General features: G+C 45.5%; 1 protein-coding gene across 1 annotated transcript; it reads right to left on the reverse strand.

Annotated features, from left to right (window-relative positions):
• Positions 1-43: 43 nt before the first annotated feature.
• LOC125427799 lies at positions 44-16,611 on the reverse strand. The gene is made up of 12 exons (XM_048487354.1): positions 16,509-16,611; positions 15,874-16,052; positions 15,290-15,495; positions 14,734-14,871; positions 13,767-13,950; positions 11,496-11,589; positions 9,180-9,278; positions 7,929-8,019; positions 2,422-2,628; positions 1,444-1,540; positions 366-441; positions 44-212 (listed from the first exon to the last, which is right to left on the reverse strand). Exons 1-12 carry the CDS (start codon positions 16,609-16,611, stop codon positions 46-48), a joined length of 1,641 nt encoding a protein of 546 aa, XP_048343311.1. The 3' UTR covers positions 44-45.
• Positions 16,612-18,469: the final 1,858 nt, after the last annotated feature.

Genomic DNA, 18,469 nt, shown 5'->3' on the forward strand with positions numbered 1-18,469 from the left:
GGCTGTCCCTGTGCGTGGGGCCTTCAATTTGCACTCTCCCGTCTATTACTTCTGCCCAAGGACAGAAATGGAATTGTCTCCTGGCATCCCTAAAAATTTGTCCTCTTGTTCACTTACAAGGTAGGGGGAGCAAATGGTGCTGTCACTGTCTACCAACGTGAGTGCTGTTACCATGCCTGTATGCCCACACAGCACAGTTCTACAGGCAAAACCTATTCAGAGAAAAATTGTCAAGTGAGGTAGTCATGGGATAGGGGAGGCAGCAAAGCTCTTTAAGTAGCCAGTAAAGTCCCCTGGATAGAGCTGAGGTGACTTTACCCCTGCAAAAGTATCCTTAGCCAACCCAGTCAAACCACTTTGTTCACCTGCTACACACTCTCTTGAAGACTCCTGAGCCATCTCATCTTGGGCACAGGCTGGTGCTGCTCCAGAATCTTGACCCTGTAAAGACATCATCATTACAGCATGCAAGGGGGGGGACCACAAACACTTAAGGGAGTCGCTTAAATCTTCTTCTGCAAGGCATCTTTGAGCACTAGGTTCTTAAGACAAATCTATCCTACAAATATAAATGCTTAACTCTGACTCACATCCCAAGAACCCTGAGAATTATCAGCACCCTCATAAAACTACTGCATCCCGGAGAAATACCTTTGAGAACAGTCATGACAATTTAACAGTTGATACCTGCTACATACCCTGAAGGTATGACTGGACACCAAATAGGTGATAAAGTGCTGGCAACACTGACAGACAATTACAAATTCAGCCGTGATGACTTTGGTCAAAATTAAGTTGCAATTAAAAAGACCTTAATGAAGAATTTCATACAACATAACAAATGCCTCACTAGGCTAAGCTTCAACTATTAAACTAAAGATAACATGCAGAAAAACAACCTGCATGCAGAAAAATATGCCTGCGTATAACCTGTTTTTCTATTCAACATAATGCAATTCAATTTAGTCTGTAATACAATCTGTAATCCATCAAGACTCTAGTCTAGAAGCTCTATACTGGGGATTTCCACCATGCGCTGAACATCTTTTTCTCCCACCCTGTTGAAGTTTTGTGGGGACCTCAAAAGCTTCCACACAGTTTTGTGACCTTTTGTTTGACCTAAATACCAAAGCATTACATGACTTCTGATGTTGCCTTTCCTCCTTATCATTCAAGATTGTCCCAGGTTACTAATGGTGGAAGAGAGAATGAAGTTTCCCAAGCACGGACCTTTGCTAGGAATGGACTAGCCTACCATGCCACACCATAGCTCAGTGTCTGCTGGTACTTTCTTAAATCCTTCAATTAAATGCATGTGAATGGCTGGCATATACTTCCTGTCAGTAACTGCCACTCTCTCCCTGCAGATGACCTACAAGGAGAAAACATTTGCCTTCCTCCTTCCAATCACTGGAATTTTTTAGGGTAAAATTTTGTTCTCACCTGACTAGGTGAGTTGAAGCTCTCAAACTCCCAGAGGTAAATGTTTCCATTATTTGCTGACACCATCAGAATGTCCAGCTCCTCAGCAAAAATGGCCCTGCCAAAGGTCCAGGGTTTTATTATTGTGGCAGCATCCTACTCAAATGCTCATCCATAATTTCTTTGACCAAAAATAGGCCAGAGAGACATTGGTGCAAATTAAGAATTACATTTTATTTATTTATTTATTTTATTTTTTAGTTTTATATCCTGCCCGGCCTTTCCCAATAGGGCTCAGTACAAGTAAAATTTTATAGTTCAAGTAAAAAATTCTTGCTGAAAGACTAGCAGATCCCCCTGAGAAAGCGTTGCGTAGATAATTGTTTACTTGTACAGTAAAATATCATGCTTCAACTGCACCAATGGCTCTTCAGCCTTTTTTTTTTTGCTGTGATTGATGGAGCCCTTCTGGTTTCTGTTCACACTAACTTGATGACAAAACACCACTTTAATCTCTCCTGCATATGCTGGGCAGTTCTGAGGCTGCAACTGCTAGATCCATCCAGCGTGTTCTCTCATTCCTTTTGGCAAGAATCATCTTCCGAATGCCAAGTCCAGTCCTATCTATCAATTAAGCACAATTGTAGCCTCCCCCTTCCTATATGGAGCTCAGGGTAGCATATATGGCTCTCCTCCATTTTATCCTCACAGCCCTGTGAGGTACTTTAGGCTAAGTAGCTGGCCCAAGATTGCCCAGGAACCTTCACGGCTAAGGGGGGATTTGAACTTGGTTTCTCCAGGTCTTCCACTCTAACCACTATACCACACTGACCCTCCTACATGCATGGCCTAGCATATGAGACTATTATCTCTTCTTACTGTCTCTTTGAAAATCCGTTAGCTAAATGCAAGAGGAAATAAATAAACCAATTGGTGAAAATGGCCTGGCTGACCTCCTGCTGCAACTCATATTCCCGGAGAGTACCCATTTGTATTTACCTCGTGAAGCCTATGCCTTCTTTTTGTGTGTCCTTGGCTGTTGTCCGGAATGCGCTATAGCCACTCTGGTGACCACTATAGGCCTTTCCCCATTTTCGAGAGGAACACAGGTGGGGTTGTGGCTCTTCCTTACAGCTCTTCACCGTCTGCTGTGCAAAGGGGCCTCGTCGCTCCAAATGCGCCTCACTGATGTGGAAGGACTCCATGCTAAATGAAAGGTAATGAATGGGGAGGGCTAGGCTGGTGATAGATTACTGCGGAGAGGATGGAGCAGGGCATTGATTGGCCATAGGTGAGAGGACTGTGAGCTTCCAAAGGCTTGAAATAGGATGGTTATATAACAACAGGGGAAGTAGCAGGGGGCAGGTGGAAGGAAGTCTTGGTGGCATGGCAAGGGGTGATAGTGGAAGGCAACAAGGAGGAAGAGGAGAGTAGTAAAGGTGAAGAGGAAAGCAAGTCTTATTTGACAGCTGACTTTTGGATAGTTCTACTGAACAGGTCAGCACAGAGGCAGATGGTGGGAAAGAAAAACCTTTTAGAGATCCTAGTGAGAGCTGAAAAGGGAGATTCCACTCCTATCATGGCACTCCTAACGTTCTGTCTCTTGCAGGGCCAAAGATCCTAAGCTAAAGGCAGGACCATAAGAACATAAGAACTAGCCTGCTGGATCAGACCAGAGTCCATCTAGTCCAGCACTCTGCTACTTGCAGTGGCCCACCAGGTGCCTTTGGGAGCTCACGTGCAGGATGTGAAAGCAATGGCCTTCTGCTGCTGCTGCTGCTCCTGAGCACCTGGTCTGCTAAGGCATTTGCAATCTCAGATCAAGGAGGATCAAGATTGGGAGCCATAGATCGACTTCTCCTCCATAAATCTGTCCAAGCCCTTTTTAAAGCTATCCAGGTTAGTGGCCATCACCACCTCCTGTGGCAGCATATTCCAAACACCAATCACACATTGTGTGAAGAAGTGTTTCCTTTTATTAGTCCTAATTCTTCCCCCCAGCATTTTCAATGTATGGCCCCTGGTTCTAGTATTGTGAGAAAGAGAGAAAAATTTCTCTCTGTCAATATTTTCTACCCCATGCATAATTTTATAGACTTCAATCATATCCCCCCTCAGACGCCTCCTCTCCAAACTAAAGAGTCCCAAATGCTGCAGCCTCTCCGCATAAGGAAGGTGCTCCAATAATCAATTGTAAATTAATCAATGTAAATTAGAAAGCAGCATTAGTTAACTTTCCCCACTAGTCTTCAAACTAGCACACACCCTTTATCTAGGCACCAAATTGGTTAGACCTGCTTTCACTTCCCAGACTGTTCTAAACATAGAAGCAGGGGTATAATGTGGGTGGGGCAAGCCAGGGCTCTTGCCCTGGGTGCCAGTTGCCTGGGATGCACTGGCTGTGGGGCCCCCCGCCCCCCGCTGCTACAGCCAAAATTCCTTTAACTTGACTTGATTGCTTTTAACTTAGTTCCAGGCAAGTGGCTTGGAAGAGACTGGGAGCAGGGGCGAGGCCAGGGAACGGCTCCCTTCCTAGCCTTGTCCCTATCCCCAATTTCATCCTGGCCACTTGCCTGGAACTAAGTTAAACATAATTAAATTTAAAGCAAACTCTTTAGGCTTCTTTGGCAGTGGTGGTGGGGCTGTGGGGGAGAGAAATGTGGGCCAGTTCCTCCCCCCGCCCCGCCCCGCCCCGCCCCACCACCACCACCACCAGCACCACCACAGAATAAGAAGCCCAAAGAATTTGCTTTAAGCTTAATTATGTTTAACTTAGTTTCCTGGCTTTGTTCTCATTCCCAGGCTCCTCCCAGGCTCCCACCCCCACCCCCACTTTGCAAAATCAGGATCCAGCTTTGCAAAGGGGTGTGTGCCTATGGAGATACTGGGGGAAAGCCGACAGGAGCTGAGGTGACTTCGGTTCGGAATACAGAGTCCATGGGGATGCAGACAGAGAAGGAGGTTTTTTTAAATCAACCACACTTACAGAAGTTAGAAAAGAGCACAACAATGTGATAGAGGTGATAGATGTCTACAAAAGGCTAGAGGGCAAAACACATAAATCCCAGGTTAGGGACAGAGACAGAGTATACAAGTGTCTCTATGCTAATAGTAGAAGCATTCGACCTAAAATGGGGGAGCTGGAGTACAGAGTTTTGAAGGAGGACATTGATACTTAAGTGGGCATCCCACAGGAGACATGAGGTGGGGTGAGAGGAGAACCAGTGGGATGCTGTTATCCCAGGTTACAGGCTCTACAGGAAGGAAAGGATAGGACAAGAGTATTGGGGGGGGTGGAGTGGCCCTCTACATCAAAGAGAGCATAGTGTCACATAAAATAGACAATGCAGGTGGAGCTGAGGATTCCCCTACAGAGAAGCACTGTGGATATCAATACCAGAGGGGTGAAGCATGGTTTAACATTAGGAATATATTATAGTCCCCTGACCAAAGTAGCACAGAGGATTCTGAGATGGAAAAAAAGAAATTAGAGAGGCCAACAAAAGCAAAAATGTATGTAAATTAGTAATATTTTGATTTTAACTATCCTTATATAAACTGGAAAAATGCATGTTCAGGTCATAGTAAGGAGAGAACATTCCTGGATATGCCTTCTAAATGACTGTGGCTTAAGAGCAGATGGTTGTACAGAACCAACCAGGGGAGATGTGATCCCTAGATCTAATTCTATATGTAGGGACCCCAGGACCTGAGATGGGGAAGTCAGTGTTGTTGAGCCCGATAGGGAACAGCGACCACAATGCTGTCAGATTCCAGTATCTCTGCATGTTGAGACAAGTGACAACTACTAATGTAGTTACATTTGCCTTCAGAAAGGAAATTTCTCAAAAGAGATGAGAGGGATAGTCTGCTTGAGGAAGCTGAAAGGAGAAAATCAAAGAGAGAGTCAAAAAATGTCCAAGATGCTTGGAGGTTATTTAAGAACACACAGTCACAAAAAAGCTCAGCTGGGAGAATGTGTTCCACTTGAGTTAGGAAAGGCAGCCCAGTCCAAGAAAAGCCACCATGGTTAACAAAAGGGGCGTTGAGGAATTATTAGGAAAAAAAAAGATGTCTTTTAGAAAATGGGAAGTCCAACTTAACTGATAAGGAATACCAGAGAACACACAATGGTGGCAAAGAGAAGCAAGTTAGCTGTAGCCAAGGGCAGGCAAAAAGTTATGAGGAACACATGGCTGTGAACATCAAAACCAGCAACAAACAGTTCTTCAAAGTACATCAAAAGCAGGAAGCCAGCAAAGGGAGGCGGTAGGCCCGTTAGATGACAAAGGAACAAAGGGTGTGCTAAAAAAGAGATGACAGAGGAGATTGCAGAAAAGCTGAATGAATTCTTTTGCATCTGTCTTCTTCACCCAAAGGAGAGGAGGTGAGAAAATTCCTGCACCTGAGACCAGAAGCTTCTTAGGAAGTAGAAGATCCGAGGGAACTAACAAAGATAGTGGTAGACAAAGGGAAGAAGTTCTGGCAGCCATTGATAAACTAAATGTTACCAAATCCCCTGGCCCAGATTGCATTCACCCAAAGAGTTCTTAAAGAGCTCAAGCTTGTAAGTGCTGATCTTCTCACTTTAATATGCAACTTATCCTTGAAATCAGGCTCCATCCCTGAAGACTGGAAGATGGCCAATGTCACACCAATCTTTTAAAAAGAAAGGATCTAGGGGGGGGACGAGGGAAATTACAGGCCAGTCAGTTTTGACATCTGTTCCTGGTAAATTAGTAGAATCTGTCATTAAAGATAAAATTATAAAACATGTAGAAAAGCAGAGACCTGCTGAGAAAAGTCAGCATGGCTTTTGCAGAAATCCTGTCTTACAAACTTACTAGAGTTCTTTGAGGGATGTAAACAGGCATGTGGATAAGGGGAACCAGTGGACATTGTCTACTTGGATTTCCAAAAGGCTTTTGACAAAGTTCCTCACCAGAGACTATTGAGAAAACTCAGCAATGAAGGAATAAGAGGGAAGTCCTCCTATGGATTACCTCCTATGGATTAAAAACTGGTTGAGAAACAGGAAGCAAGAGTGGGTGTAAATGGGAAATTCTCACAATGGAGAGATGTAAGGAGTGGTGTCCCCAAGGGATCCGTGTGGGACCAGTGCTCTTTAACCTATTCATAAATGACCTGGAAGTAGGTGGGTAAGCGTGGTGGCCAAGTTTGCAGATGATACCAAATTATGTAGGGTGGTGAGAACCACAAAGGATTCTTGAGGAGCTCCAAAGGACCTTGATAAATTAGGTGAGTGGGCTCAGAAATGGCAAATGCAGTTCAATGTAGCAAAATGCAAAGTGATGCACATAGGGGCAAAAAATCCAAACTTCACATACATGCTACAGGGGTCAGTGCTATCAGTCACAGACCAGGAAAGGGATTTGGGCGTCTTAGTTGATAGTTCCATGGGAATGTCAACTCAATTTATGGCAGCTGTGAAAAAGGCAAACTCTATGCTGGGGATAATTAGGAAAGGAATTGAGAATAAAACTGCAAAGATTGTCATGCCCTTATATATAAAGCTGTGGATGCGACATACTTGGAGTACTGTGTTCAGTTCACAATTAGCCACATCTCAAAAAGGATATTGAAGAGATAGAAAAAAAGTGCAGAGAAGAGCGAGGATGATTGAGGGACTGGAGCACCTTCCTTATGAGGAAAGGCTGCAGCGATTGGAACTCTTTAGTTTGGAGAGGAGGCGTCTGAGGGGGGGATATGATTGAAGTCTATAAAATTATGCATGGGGTAGAAAATGTTGACAGAGAGAAATTTTTCTCTCTTTTCTCTGTCACTAGAACCAGGGGCATTCATTGAGAAAATGCTGGGGGAAAAATTAGAACTAATAAAGGAAACACTTCTTCATAGCGTGTGATTGGTGTTTGGAATATGCTGCCACAGGAGGTGGTGATGGCCACTAACCTGGATAGCTTTAAAAGGGGCTTGGACAGATTTATGGAGGAGAAGTCGATTTATGGCTACCAATCTTGATCCTCTTTGATCTGAGATTGCAAATGCCTTAACAGTCCAGGTGCTCGGGAGCAACAGCCACAGAAGGCCATTGCTTTCACATCCTACATGTGAACTCCCAAAGGCACCTGGTGGGCCACTGCGAGTAGCAGAGAGCTGGACTAGATGGACTCTGGTCTGATCCAGCTGGCTTGTTCTTATGTTCTTATGTTCTTATGAGATGGGAACAACTCTCCTGATTTTTACAGGCACCCTGCTGGATCCCCCCTCCCTTGGCCCTGGCAAAGCTGCAGTGTTGGGGTGCGGGAGGGGGCAATTTCAGTGTTTGCCCTGAGGACCATTTCCTGTAAATAACGCCCCTGGACAGAAGGAACCATCTTTAGTAGATAAGATGTAGGAAGAGATCTGTGTAATTTCACATGCAGATAAAAGATACTTGTACAGCAAATTGACATGCCTCTCTTTGCAGTCATTGTGAGAGATTGGCAGCTCTTTTTGGACTGTGGACAGAATAGATAAAAAATTACCTGTAGATCAAAGGTGATATGTAGCTCCTCTCCCATTTCTGCAGTATCCCCCTGCTGTCTCCACTGAAGAGCAGAACAGGCTCCTTTTTAGCTAGAGGAGATACATTCAGAAGGTCAACCAAGTGATACCGCCCAGGAAAATAGCCAAAATATTTTCCTGAGTCAAGTTACCTGACTACACTGGCTCCAAGTCAAGACGCAGAGACCAGTGTAGCCCATTTTATTGATGTTCCCAAATAGGTTTTGTCCCCTGATCTGCTCTGTTAAATATGTATTATGCTTCTTGTATTAGGTTTAGTATGCCCTGCTTAAGTTTAGCCTTGGTTAAGTCAAGTAAAATGTCATTTTAGGTAAACTGTATTGGAAAAATGTAATGGCTTAGAATGGTGAATATTAGAGGCACAAGGAAGTTGTGGAATTCAGTTCGAGCCAACACCCAGCCGACTTTCCAGCTGAAACAAAGACCCTCTTTGGTTTTGCAAATCGAGTTGATGATAGCGCCCAGAGGTCCCAGCTGTTGGAGAACGTGTCGGGATCGTCATTGGACTGTTTAAACTCTCTTCTGTTACGGGACTGAGGCGCGGGAGCCTCAGGTCATAACTCAAGTAAACAGCCATCTGATAAAGCAGATAACTGGGTGCGGTAGCAAGCCCACCCAGATTCTCTGAATGGACCTTCTCCGCTCTCCTTTCAGCACCATTGCAAGATCTCACGGGAAGACGCTTGACAGTGGGATTTCGTGATCCCATTCACAAAAGTTGAAATTGTATCTGTCTTTTGTATTGATGTTTCTTTATTGGTGTTCGGTAGGGGACCTGCCCCCTACCTGCCCCCTTCACCTGCCCCTTTGCCCTCTTTGATGTTTTGTGTATAAAAGTTCTTGCGCTTGGCTACGAGAGCGCGATTCTCCTGCCCGAGCTGTCACCACCACTTCCAAATAAAATACTTTGCCTTGAAGAAACACCGGCTCCCTGAGCCTCAATACGTTGCTGAGCTGGAATAACTTATTGTTACCTGAGAAACAGCAGTAACACAAGGGCTTGGAGAAACTCATCAAAGAGATTATTCCGCGATTCACAAAGTGCAGACTTGGCTCTGGTCAGCAGCTGGCACGGCCCTGCCAAATAAGCTTCTCCTGGCTTTCAGCTACTGCAGACGTACCCCTCAACTGATGGAGCTTATTATATTTCCCTGACCCATCCAGGGATGATGCGGGGCTGACGCAGCTTGTGATATCCTTGGCCCCCTTACCATAAGCAAGGCACTCTGAGGCGTGTTTGCAAGGCAGCACCGTCAGGCATCCCAACTCACTGTACCTCCAGACCAGAGTTTGCTGGGGTTTTGCAGAACCTAAAAGAAGGTAAACATCTTATTGTTCAGCAGAACACAGAATTTAAATCAGAATTTTAGATTAGCATGGGGGTTTTAAGGTCTTTTGTTTGTTTTTCCTTGAAACAAGATTAGTGGCTTTTGTTTGGGTTACTAAAGACTGTGGGAAAGAAGGCAGCATGGTATAGCTTGATCTTGTCCCATCTTGGAAGCTAAGCAATGAAGGAAGACCATCAAGAGTTTTGACCTGGACTGTGGTGCATGGGGAAGTAAGTCTTCTTCCCCTCATGACAATTTCCTGACTTGAAATACTCCCAGGAAGTCACTATGTAATCTTTTTGGAAAACATGCATGGGCTGTAAGGTCTCCCTCCACAAACCCTGGGAGCTGTTGAGGATAGACACATCACTGATGCTGTCGCTCACCCTTCTCTATGAATTTCCCGAAACTCTATAGTAAATACCCTGTCCCTGAAATTTTCTTCTGCTCACCGTACTGAGTGCAGGCAACAGAGGCAGGAATTCATCTACTGTGGGAGGGTATATGGCAACGTTATGCATATAGCCCAAGGGTCAGCAACGTTTAACAACCAAAGAGCCATTTAGACCCATTTTCCACGGAAAAGAAAACACTTGGAGCCGCAAATACTTTTTGACATCTAAAATGAAGATAACACTGTATATTCTCATGCAGGGAGAAGTTCCCTTCTTTGGGGCCCATTTTTACCCATCAAAGCAAAAGGAGGGGTGTGTGTGTAAAAAGCCTGTTGTTTTGTACATGATTCAAATGACCAGCAATAGAACCCCCATTTCACACATTTCTCTTTTCTTGTGTTGAAAAACACTGATTATGCCCCCTTCCAAAAGAACCCCCTCAAATTCCACTTGGATGGTGGATCAAAATTGGTGCCTTTAATGGGGCTGTCAACTTCTGGGGGGGCTGAACTTCTCCCCCCCCCCCCGAGAAAATGTCTGCCATGGAGGGTGGACTCAACAGCCATATTCCTCACTGAACATGGCCTCCGCCCTGGTCCCAAAAGCCACAGTTTCTGAGAATCTACCTCCAAATGTCCGGGGATTTACCTGCCAGGAGTTGGCAACCTGTGACAACCATGGCTGAGGATGATCCTGGCCTTCCTCCCTTCCACGATCTACAAGTTTACCCTCCACTGGCTTACTCTGAAGTAAACCTTCCAAGATCCACGTGCAAGGCTTTCCCCATGCGCTTCTGCCCTCCTTGGCAATGCAGAAGCAAACACTTCCCACCCACCCCGCCTCCCCATCAAACAGCCCCAATGAGTGCAACCTTGCAGGGCTGCAAGTAATAACTCCTTTAAAACCTGACATCGTCTTTCTCACCTGGACTCAGCCAGGCTGCCATCCGTCAGGAAAGCCCCTGGAGCTCAGCGGGGCTGCTGGGGGATCTGCAACCCAAGGTGGTGCTACTGGGGTCCCCCATGTGGTCCCGCCCCTCAAGAAGGACTTGGGGAGGGGAAAATGAGGCCACCCAAAGCAGGGTCGACCCCTGATCCCCCATCCAAGGGTGGCAGACTGAGGTTAGCATTGCGCTGAAAATCTGTGGTCCTGCAACTCCCTCCTATTTCCTGCTCTTCGCCGCTCACCTATTCAAGAGGATCCACCAGCAATGCTCTGCCCCCCCCCCCCCGCGCCGTCATCACCGGCATCAGCCAACCAGGCAGCTGGGCAGGGAAGCTGAAAGTGGCTTGGGATAGCCGCCTTGGGCTGTGCCTCTCTAGGAATGGGGACTCTTTCCCATTAACCCTTAGGGCTACTCTCCGAAGGACGCTGAGAGGACCCAAGCCACCCGGAGCCGCACTACAAGGACGAAAGAGCCGCATACGACACTGGAGCTGTAGGTTGCAGACCCCTGATATAGCCCATCAATACATGTAGTTTCTCCAATAGGGTAAATAGTACATTCCAAGGACTATCTCTGATAGGGAAAATGGTGTGCGGGGAAGGCTTAAGCACCCTTTCCCCACCTTCTGTAGCCTCAGTCTTAATCAGCCAATTTATCTTTTCCCATGCATCCCTTTTGTACCAGTCTTTCTCACTGAGCTCTTATGACCTCCACGCTACACACAAAGACATGGCCTACCAATAAGAAAGGATGGTGAATTCACTTTCAGAATCCACACACTAGGCTAGGGACTAGGAGGAGGCCAAGGAGGGTCTTGTACTGCAGATGCCAAGGGAGGCATCCTTCTGAGATACTCACCAATGACATGCCTTGAGTCTGGCAGGCTGAAAAGCTGCTGAAGAACAAGCCCTTCCATCTGCTGGCCTCGAAATGTAGATATGAATTGTGAAACCTGAAAACAGGTCAATACAGAGAATCTAAAGCTTTAGCATCTCTTGCTCTCTATTTCTGTCTTACACTGTGGAATGGTCCACAAGAGCCATCTTTACTTGGGAGTCAGGCAAAGTCATAATGGAAAGAGGAACCAATCCAGTCTGCTCTGCCTCCTATAGTACATGACAGAACTCTTGATAGAGCTGTGAATTACTGTTGTCATAGTAGGTTCACAGCAATGTTAAATCACAGAAAATTCAGCAGTGGTTCGCTTCTGAAGTGCTAATCATGCAAAAGTGAGGAAATTCCATCTATGTATATAAAAATCAAACCGTGAGTTTGTTCCTGATGGTCTAGCACAGGAACTGCTGGGCCAATTCCTCTGAAAATTTCCAGCCACTGCAGTCAGCCAGGCAAGAGTGTTTGTAGATGTTAACATACCTGAAATTTCATACCTGGCCCAGGTAAAACACCTTTTCCTGGCACTCCATGGTGAAGGACATGAAGCTGCCTGTGTTTAACTGTCAGCCTTAGAATGGGTGGCATGCAAGGGACGGGAGGGAGGGGCCAGCCAGCCTACATTCCCTGAATACTGCGGTTACAGTTCAGAAAACCAGGCACGCGTTACTTAGGAGTAAGCTCAGTAAAGCAACCATGACATACTTTGAATGGCTGCGTCGCGCCCCTCAGAGGGTTTACTCAGAAGTGACACCCATTGCCACCAACCAAACTTACTCCCAGGTAAAGGATCATGACCAGCCAGCCTAGATGTGTGGGAGGGGTGCCTTTCCATTACCCCCCAAGGAATGCGGTCATACACATCAATGACATCGCACAGTATCAGGCTGCGCGTTTCCATGAGCACGTACTGCTGGCCTCTGCAATTGATTTGCTGCTACTGTTCCTTTCCCATTTCACCACAATAACCCATAGCAATGCGTGGCCGGGTACCACTAGTTTTGAATATATTTAGGGAGCAACTTGAAAACTAAGAAATATAATATTGAAGCATCCATGCAATAAGAGTTGTAAATTTAGTTGTGCTTAGAATGGGAAAATACAACTAGGGAGATTATTTGAAAAGACCAAATTAAATCTTTCTTCTGTCTAATACGTGATATTTAAGAGGACTGGAACAATTTTTTAATGTAAAATAGATGTGTATGGTGTTTTTGTTATGTACGTAATATTATTTATTCATTGGTTTGTTATAACAAAAAGACTTGGCTTTGTAACTTAGGTCATTTTCAGCTGAGAATAAAGAATTTCTGTGTGGTTAAAGCCAATTTAGAATGGGCACCCTTTAAAGAAAAATCATCCCAGGTAGCAGCTTTCTGCAGGTCACTGATCCTTGAGCAATCACTTGGTACAAACTATTACATTTTGACAAATTACTAGACTGAGATATTGTACGCTGGTCTTCCCTCAAAGTCAGTTCTGAAACCTCACCTGGTACAGAATGCCACAGTTCATCTATTATCAGGAGCGGGAAGAAGAATGCATATACTCCCATCCTGCAGGATGCCCAAAAGTGACTAGGTTCAATTCAAAGTATTAGCTAGCACACACAGAGCCCTTCATAGCCTCGGAACCTCATATATATAAGACTGCATCTCCTGTTGTGGTCCACCGTGACAGATTTGCACGTTGGATCATGGTTTTCTGCAGGTGCTAACCCGTAAATAGGCAAAACCTACAACTGCTGGCACACATGCTCCTCTGGGATGCCCCTCACCTTTTGGAACAGCCTGCCTGAGAAGGTCAGAAAGGCTCCCACTTTCATGGCTTTCCTCAAACTATGTTGCTGCTGAAGCTGCCTTTTCAAAGAGTAGAATGGCATGGCAGGATGTGGGTGGGTGTTCTCCCTAAGCCTCTTTCCCCCTGTCATTTTCCTGCTGAAAGCACCCGTGTAGGCCACTGTTACCCAAGCCAGGGGAGAAAATATGGGTGGTTGCAAGGTACTGCATGGCAAAGTCTGGCTATTCTTGCTTTTCAGTCTGACTGCCACTTTAGCAGATAAGAAAACTGATCATCGCTACTATATATAATCTTAATGTGTACTTTTAATTAAGACTGAAATGACCACACGATGCCAGCAGAGGGCACCTTATAACAGCAAGTTTGTTGATCATTATGGAGTAGAGATTTTGAGGTGGGCTGTATCAATAGAGAAAAACACCCTGCTGAGTCACTTACTATCTCCCCAGATTGGGGCTCATAAAGCGTGGGCTGGGATGTGCCACTGGCAATCCAGACTATGCCAACAGTTGCCACATAGCATAGTGCAGTAATGTTCCCGGTGAAGGGGCCGAGGCGATGGATTAGCTGACCATCCTGGGACCAGATGCCAACCATCTGGTCAAAGGAACCTGAGAGCACCCTGCAAAATTGATCACAGAGCAGGGGTTTAGTGAAGCAGCAATCAACCATGAAGCAGAGGGGAAAGTATTTATTGAGCAGTAATTGGGTTTCCCAAGCTACACCCCACATATACCCAATTCTGTCTTTCCACTATATTATAGAAACCGCTTCAGCCTTGGCTATATCAAAAGGTCTCCTCTATTAGCTCCCACCCTGGCAGTAATTCCACTGATATTCAGGCCTTTCCACTTCTTCTTTGTGGTAAGCACCATCCTTCCTCTAGCTCTACATTTTTGTATCCCATTAAGACAAAGACAAAGTTTTCTATGTGGACTACTTCCAACACTTCACTTAATAGGCAAGAATGAATGTCCATATGAAAACAGGGTGTCTGCTCAGCACTTTCAAAATGAGTTAAATGTTCATTCAGTGTGTCTATGACTTTTGCAGTCCATAGGTAACATCAGTGTTAGCACGCACATCCTTCAGATGCAAGATCAATCATGGATATGTGGTTTGGATAGCAGTAATCAGACTTTGTGCACTTCCCCATTAGTCTGGTTTTACACTAATATGAGTGATCACAGCCTAGGGTGCAGAAAGTGCAATCTATAACTATCCTTCGGCAGTGGAAATTCCCTTTCACAGGGTATCTGCTGGTGACTAAATAGGTACTCTTCACTGTTCCTTTCTGTCCTGGGGAAGATCTAGATACTTCCCCTCATTCAAACACCTCTTGGCAGATTCCCTTTCTGAGACACCACCTGTTCCATTTATCCTTCATTTCCCACTGAGCTTGTACCGTGTGGTTTCTTGCTGGCGTACTAGCAGCAGATGGGTGATGGCTGCCCTGTGGGCACGTGAGATGCAGTGCTTAGTTGTTAGGCCTTTCCTGCTTGGAGACTGGTATGTGTCAAAGATCAGCAGCCTCTTGTCATACCTGGGAAAAGAAATGGAGAACTGATCTACTAAAGGAGATGCTAGTCTCAGTAGGCTGAATTTCAACCTCTGTCTGAAGTGGGGCCATTATGAGCAAGATCTCCCTTGCAAAAGGGAACTGCAGATCCTTCCAGTTAGCAGGAAAGCCACATGACTCACCGCATTTTACCTCAGAGCCATCTGGGGAGCCACATTAAGCGTAGTCTTTTCCCAAACCAGTCATTCCCTTCTAGTGCTGTTCAAGGCTGTGGTAATGCTCAGCATGACATAAGTGGTTAAAAATGTCAGAACTAACAAAGCATCAACATCAGCTGGTATCTAGCCAATGGCAGCAACCTTCATTGACATTTGACAGAGATCTGGTGTTAGAGCCCATGAACAGATGGAATGAAAGTCTTCACCCTCACCTCGGAACTCACCCTGCAGTATATATGTGGTTGTCTAAGCAGGCAATACAGGATACAATGTCTGTGTGTGTCTGGTCTGAAAAGCTCTGGCTCAGGTTGACAACATGCCCAGACTTTCTCGTTTCATCTAAGGGGAAGGCCACCAGGCGTCCCTTGCTCCCACACAGCAGTAGGTGGCGAGACAGGCTAATTGCCAAGGTAAAGATGGGGTAGCCTAGCTGGAGAGAAAGAGATGAGGTAAAGCACAGCAAGCACAAAGCAGGGATTCCAGGGACCAGGATGAGCAATGTTGGCACCTAGTCAATGCCCCTCAGAACTCTTAGGGATGAGCCCTTCCTTATATATATATTCATGGAGTTGGACTGGTAAGGCACACAAGGCCATCCAATGCTGAGTTTGTTGTGCAGAATCAACATCTCACTGCCGATTGAGGGGCTCCAAATTATAATCACAGGCAATATTCAAATTTCCCATTATGCGACAGAAAAGGGTCTGGCATTGCCACTGAAGGATATGTGATGCAGTGCTACATGATGACATATACCTTCTAGTGAGTTGTCATTGGTCTTGGGCTATAATAAGGAGGGAGTTCCTACCTGAATTCGGTCAAGGACTGTGCCTCCTGGAGCCCACACGATCACAGAGCTATCATTGGAGGCAGAGAAGAGGAGACGTGCCTGTATCCAGGACAGGAACTGTGTGACCCGGCCAGCATGCTCTTTGGTGCACAAGGACATGCGGCCATTCTCCATGTCCCACCACTTTATCACTCCATCTATTATAGCAAGAAAGAATGACACAAGGTTTGCCTGAGAACCATGTTAGGAAAAGCCACGGTACATTTGCTTCCATTATAGATGGAAAAATTCTGCAGGAAAAGATTACCAGGTTTTGACTAACCCAGATACTAGGCTAACATGGCGTTCTCAGATGAGCTGAAGCATGCCCCCAGAAGGAGCATTTGGATGTGGAATCCTGCTTGTTAAACATACACTGAAAATACATGGATGAGTTGGGCTTTTGCTATTCATAGGTCCTCATGATTTTCTCTGGGGATATTTAATGCATCTGTGCTTTATTAAGGGGAATACAAACAGTGGCTTTACTATGTAGATATCTCTCTCCGCCCACCCACCCACCCCGGATTGTGACCATATGTAGGTATGGCTTTGGAATATAGTTAATCTTCATAACGCTCAGAACAAATCAAGTTCCTTTCCAACTCTCTCACCCTCGAAGCCAGTGAGGCACTCACGCCGAGCTGCATGGTAGCCAAGAGCTGTGATAGGACGGCGGTGATGTTCCCTTATACGCAAGTGCTGTTGCATCGCCATGACTATAGTTAATACTGAAGAAAGACAATATGGGGAAAGAAGAGAATCACCTATGACAAGTTCCCAGTTCACAAATCTCAGAATGTCGGAAACATAACTGATTCTGCAATCCTTAGCAGGTCTATTCAGCATCCTACTCCGGTCTATTCAGTGAGCATCCTAAGAAATATGTTCTTAGGATGGCACTGTGAGGTTTCTACAAGTGTGGAGACAAGTTTAGCATGAGGTGAATCCATGGCAAACAGTTAAAAACAGAAATAAATCTTGTGGTACCTCAAAGACTGCTTGATTTATTGAAGCACGAGCTCTCGCCAATGATAGTTTGTGCTTTGGTCTAGTTCAGTCAGTTAGTCTTTAAGGTGCCACGGGACTCCTCTTTTTCTTTCTTTTCTTTTGCCACAGACTAACAGCATGGCGACCTCACTAGAGTCTGCAAGTAGTAGTAGCATTATTTTGAACCACTGTTTAGCCACCTGTGACATGATTTTTGAAAGGTCACACAGCAGCAGTGTTTTCGTATGCCATGTATTTTAAGCTGTAATAAATCCTCAGAAACTATGAAAGGTACCATATTCGGTAATTGAAGACTCCAGTAGTAGGCAGACTTCAGCCCTGAGAAGAAGGAAGAAGGTGCAGGGAGGCAGCAGAGAAGCGTTTCCTTTCTCTATTACAGCCCTGAACCGTCTCTGACTAATGCATGGTTGAGCTTCTGTCTAGCACCATGTAAGCTTTCCTATCCCTCTCTTGTTTCTAACTGCTCTGGCTTTACACCTGGTCAGCATTTGCTTTGTAAAATGAAACTGGCAAGTGAACAGCTTCCCAAGGAAATTATCTCTGGACCCATGAGACTGTTCATGCCTGCCTACATCTATGTTACGCTGAGCATTCTCTCCTTTTTACAGTTGTCAAAGGAACAGAAGCCCTGTTGCCCTCAACATCCAGTCAGCCAGCAGGACAAGTTATTCTGCAACCTTGAAGGACTCCACAGATATCCCCCCAGTCCCTTCCCTCTGCCTGTGGTAAAGAAGGGGATTGCACAACTTCCCACAGCTTTCTAAGGCTGCTAAAAGTGTGGTGCTCTCAATCTGTTATTTAGATTATCCTGGTTCAGTCTGCCCTGAAAAGCTCCCCCCCCCCACTACCCCTTTCCTGAGACTTGCCCAAATACAAAGATACAGCCAGGCGGCAGGGGGGCAGAGAGTTCCTCCGGAGTCTCAGGCTGCCTGCAGAAATGAAGTCAGAATTTGTCATTTGCTTCCTGCTACTGTCACCATGGAAATAAGAGGGCGGGAGTGAGCTAATCCCAGGGCTCCTACTGAAGCATTGTCAGGTCGTGAGAATCCAAGGCACACCGGCTTTGATTGATGCCACATGTACAAGATTTTATCTCTATGTTGATTAATCCAGAATAAGCCTCCCCTACCCTGAAAAGGCCTGTAATGGTAGGAAAAATCCCACTGTTATCATCTTTAGCTACACTAAGCAATTCAAACATGTTAAGGAGTACTTAATATCAGGGCAGACAAAAGGAAATAATTCAGGCACAGCTAGCTTAGGGAATTCAGTGCCACAAGATACTGTGATAGTTACTAGTTTAGACAGCTTTAAAGGGTTAGACAAGTTCATGGAGGATAGATCCATCAATAGGTATTTGTCCTCACAGAACAGTGGAACCTCCATGTTAAGAGACAGTGTACATCTGAATATCGCTGCTGGGGGAAGGAACAGGGGAACATTTGGACCTCTGTGCCAGCAGGGCTTTTCTTTTGTTTTGCATATGTGTTCTTCAAAGCAAAGGATTTTATTCGGAGGTGAGGATCACAGCTCGGGCAGGAGAATCGCGCCTTGCAAACAAGCG

Source organism: Sphaerodactylus townsendi, linkage group LG03, assembly GCF_021028975.2.
Source record: "Sphaerodactylus townsendi isolate TG3544 linkage group LG03, MPM_Stown_v2.3, whole genome shotgun sequence".
Lineage (NCBI taxonomy): Eukaryota > Metazoa > Chordata > Lepidosauria > Squamata > Sphaerodactylidae > Sphaerodactylus > Sphaerodactylus townsendi.

Excerpts from the sequence above, each read along its gene's own strand:
- LOC125427799 (XM_048487354.1), bottom strand. The coding sequence starts at position 16,611 with ATGGCGATGCAACAGCACTTGCGTATAAGGGAACATCACCGCCGTCCT. Across the intron at positions 16,053-16,508 it reads GTGCCTCACTGGCTTCGAGG|ATGGAGTGATAAAGTGGTGG; the intron begins GTGAGAGAGTTG and ends TTGCTATAATAG. Across the intron at positions 13,951-14,733 it reads CGCCAGCAAGAAACCACACG|GGTGCTCTCAGGTTCCTTTG; the intron begins GTACAAGCTCAG and ends TCAATTTTGCAG.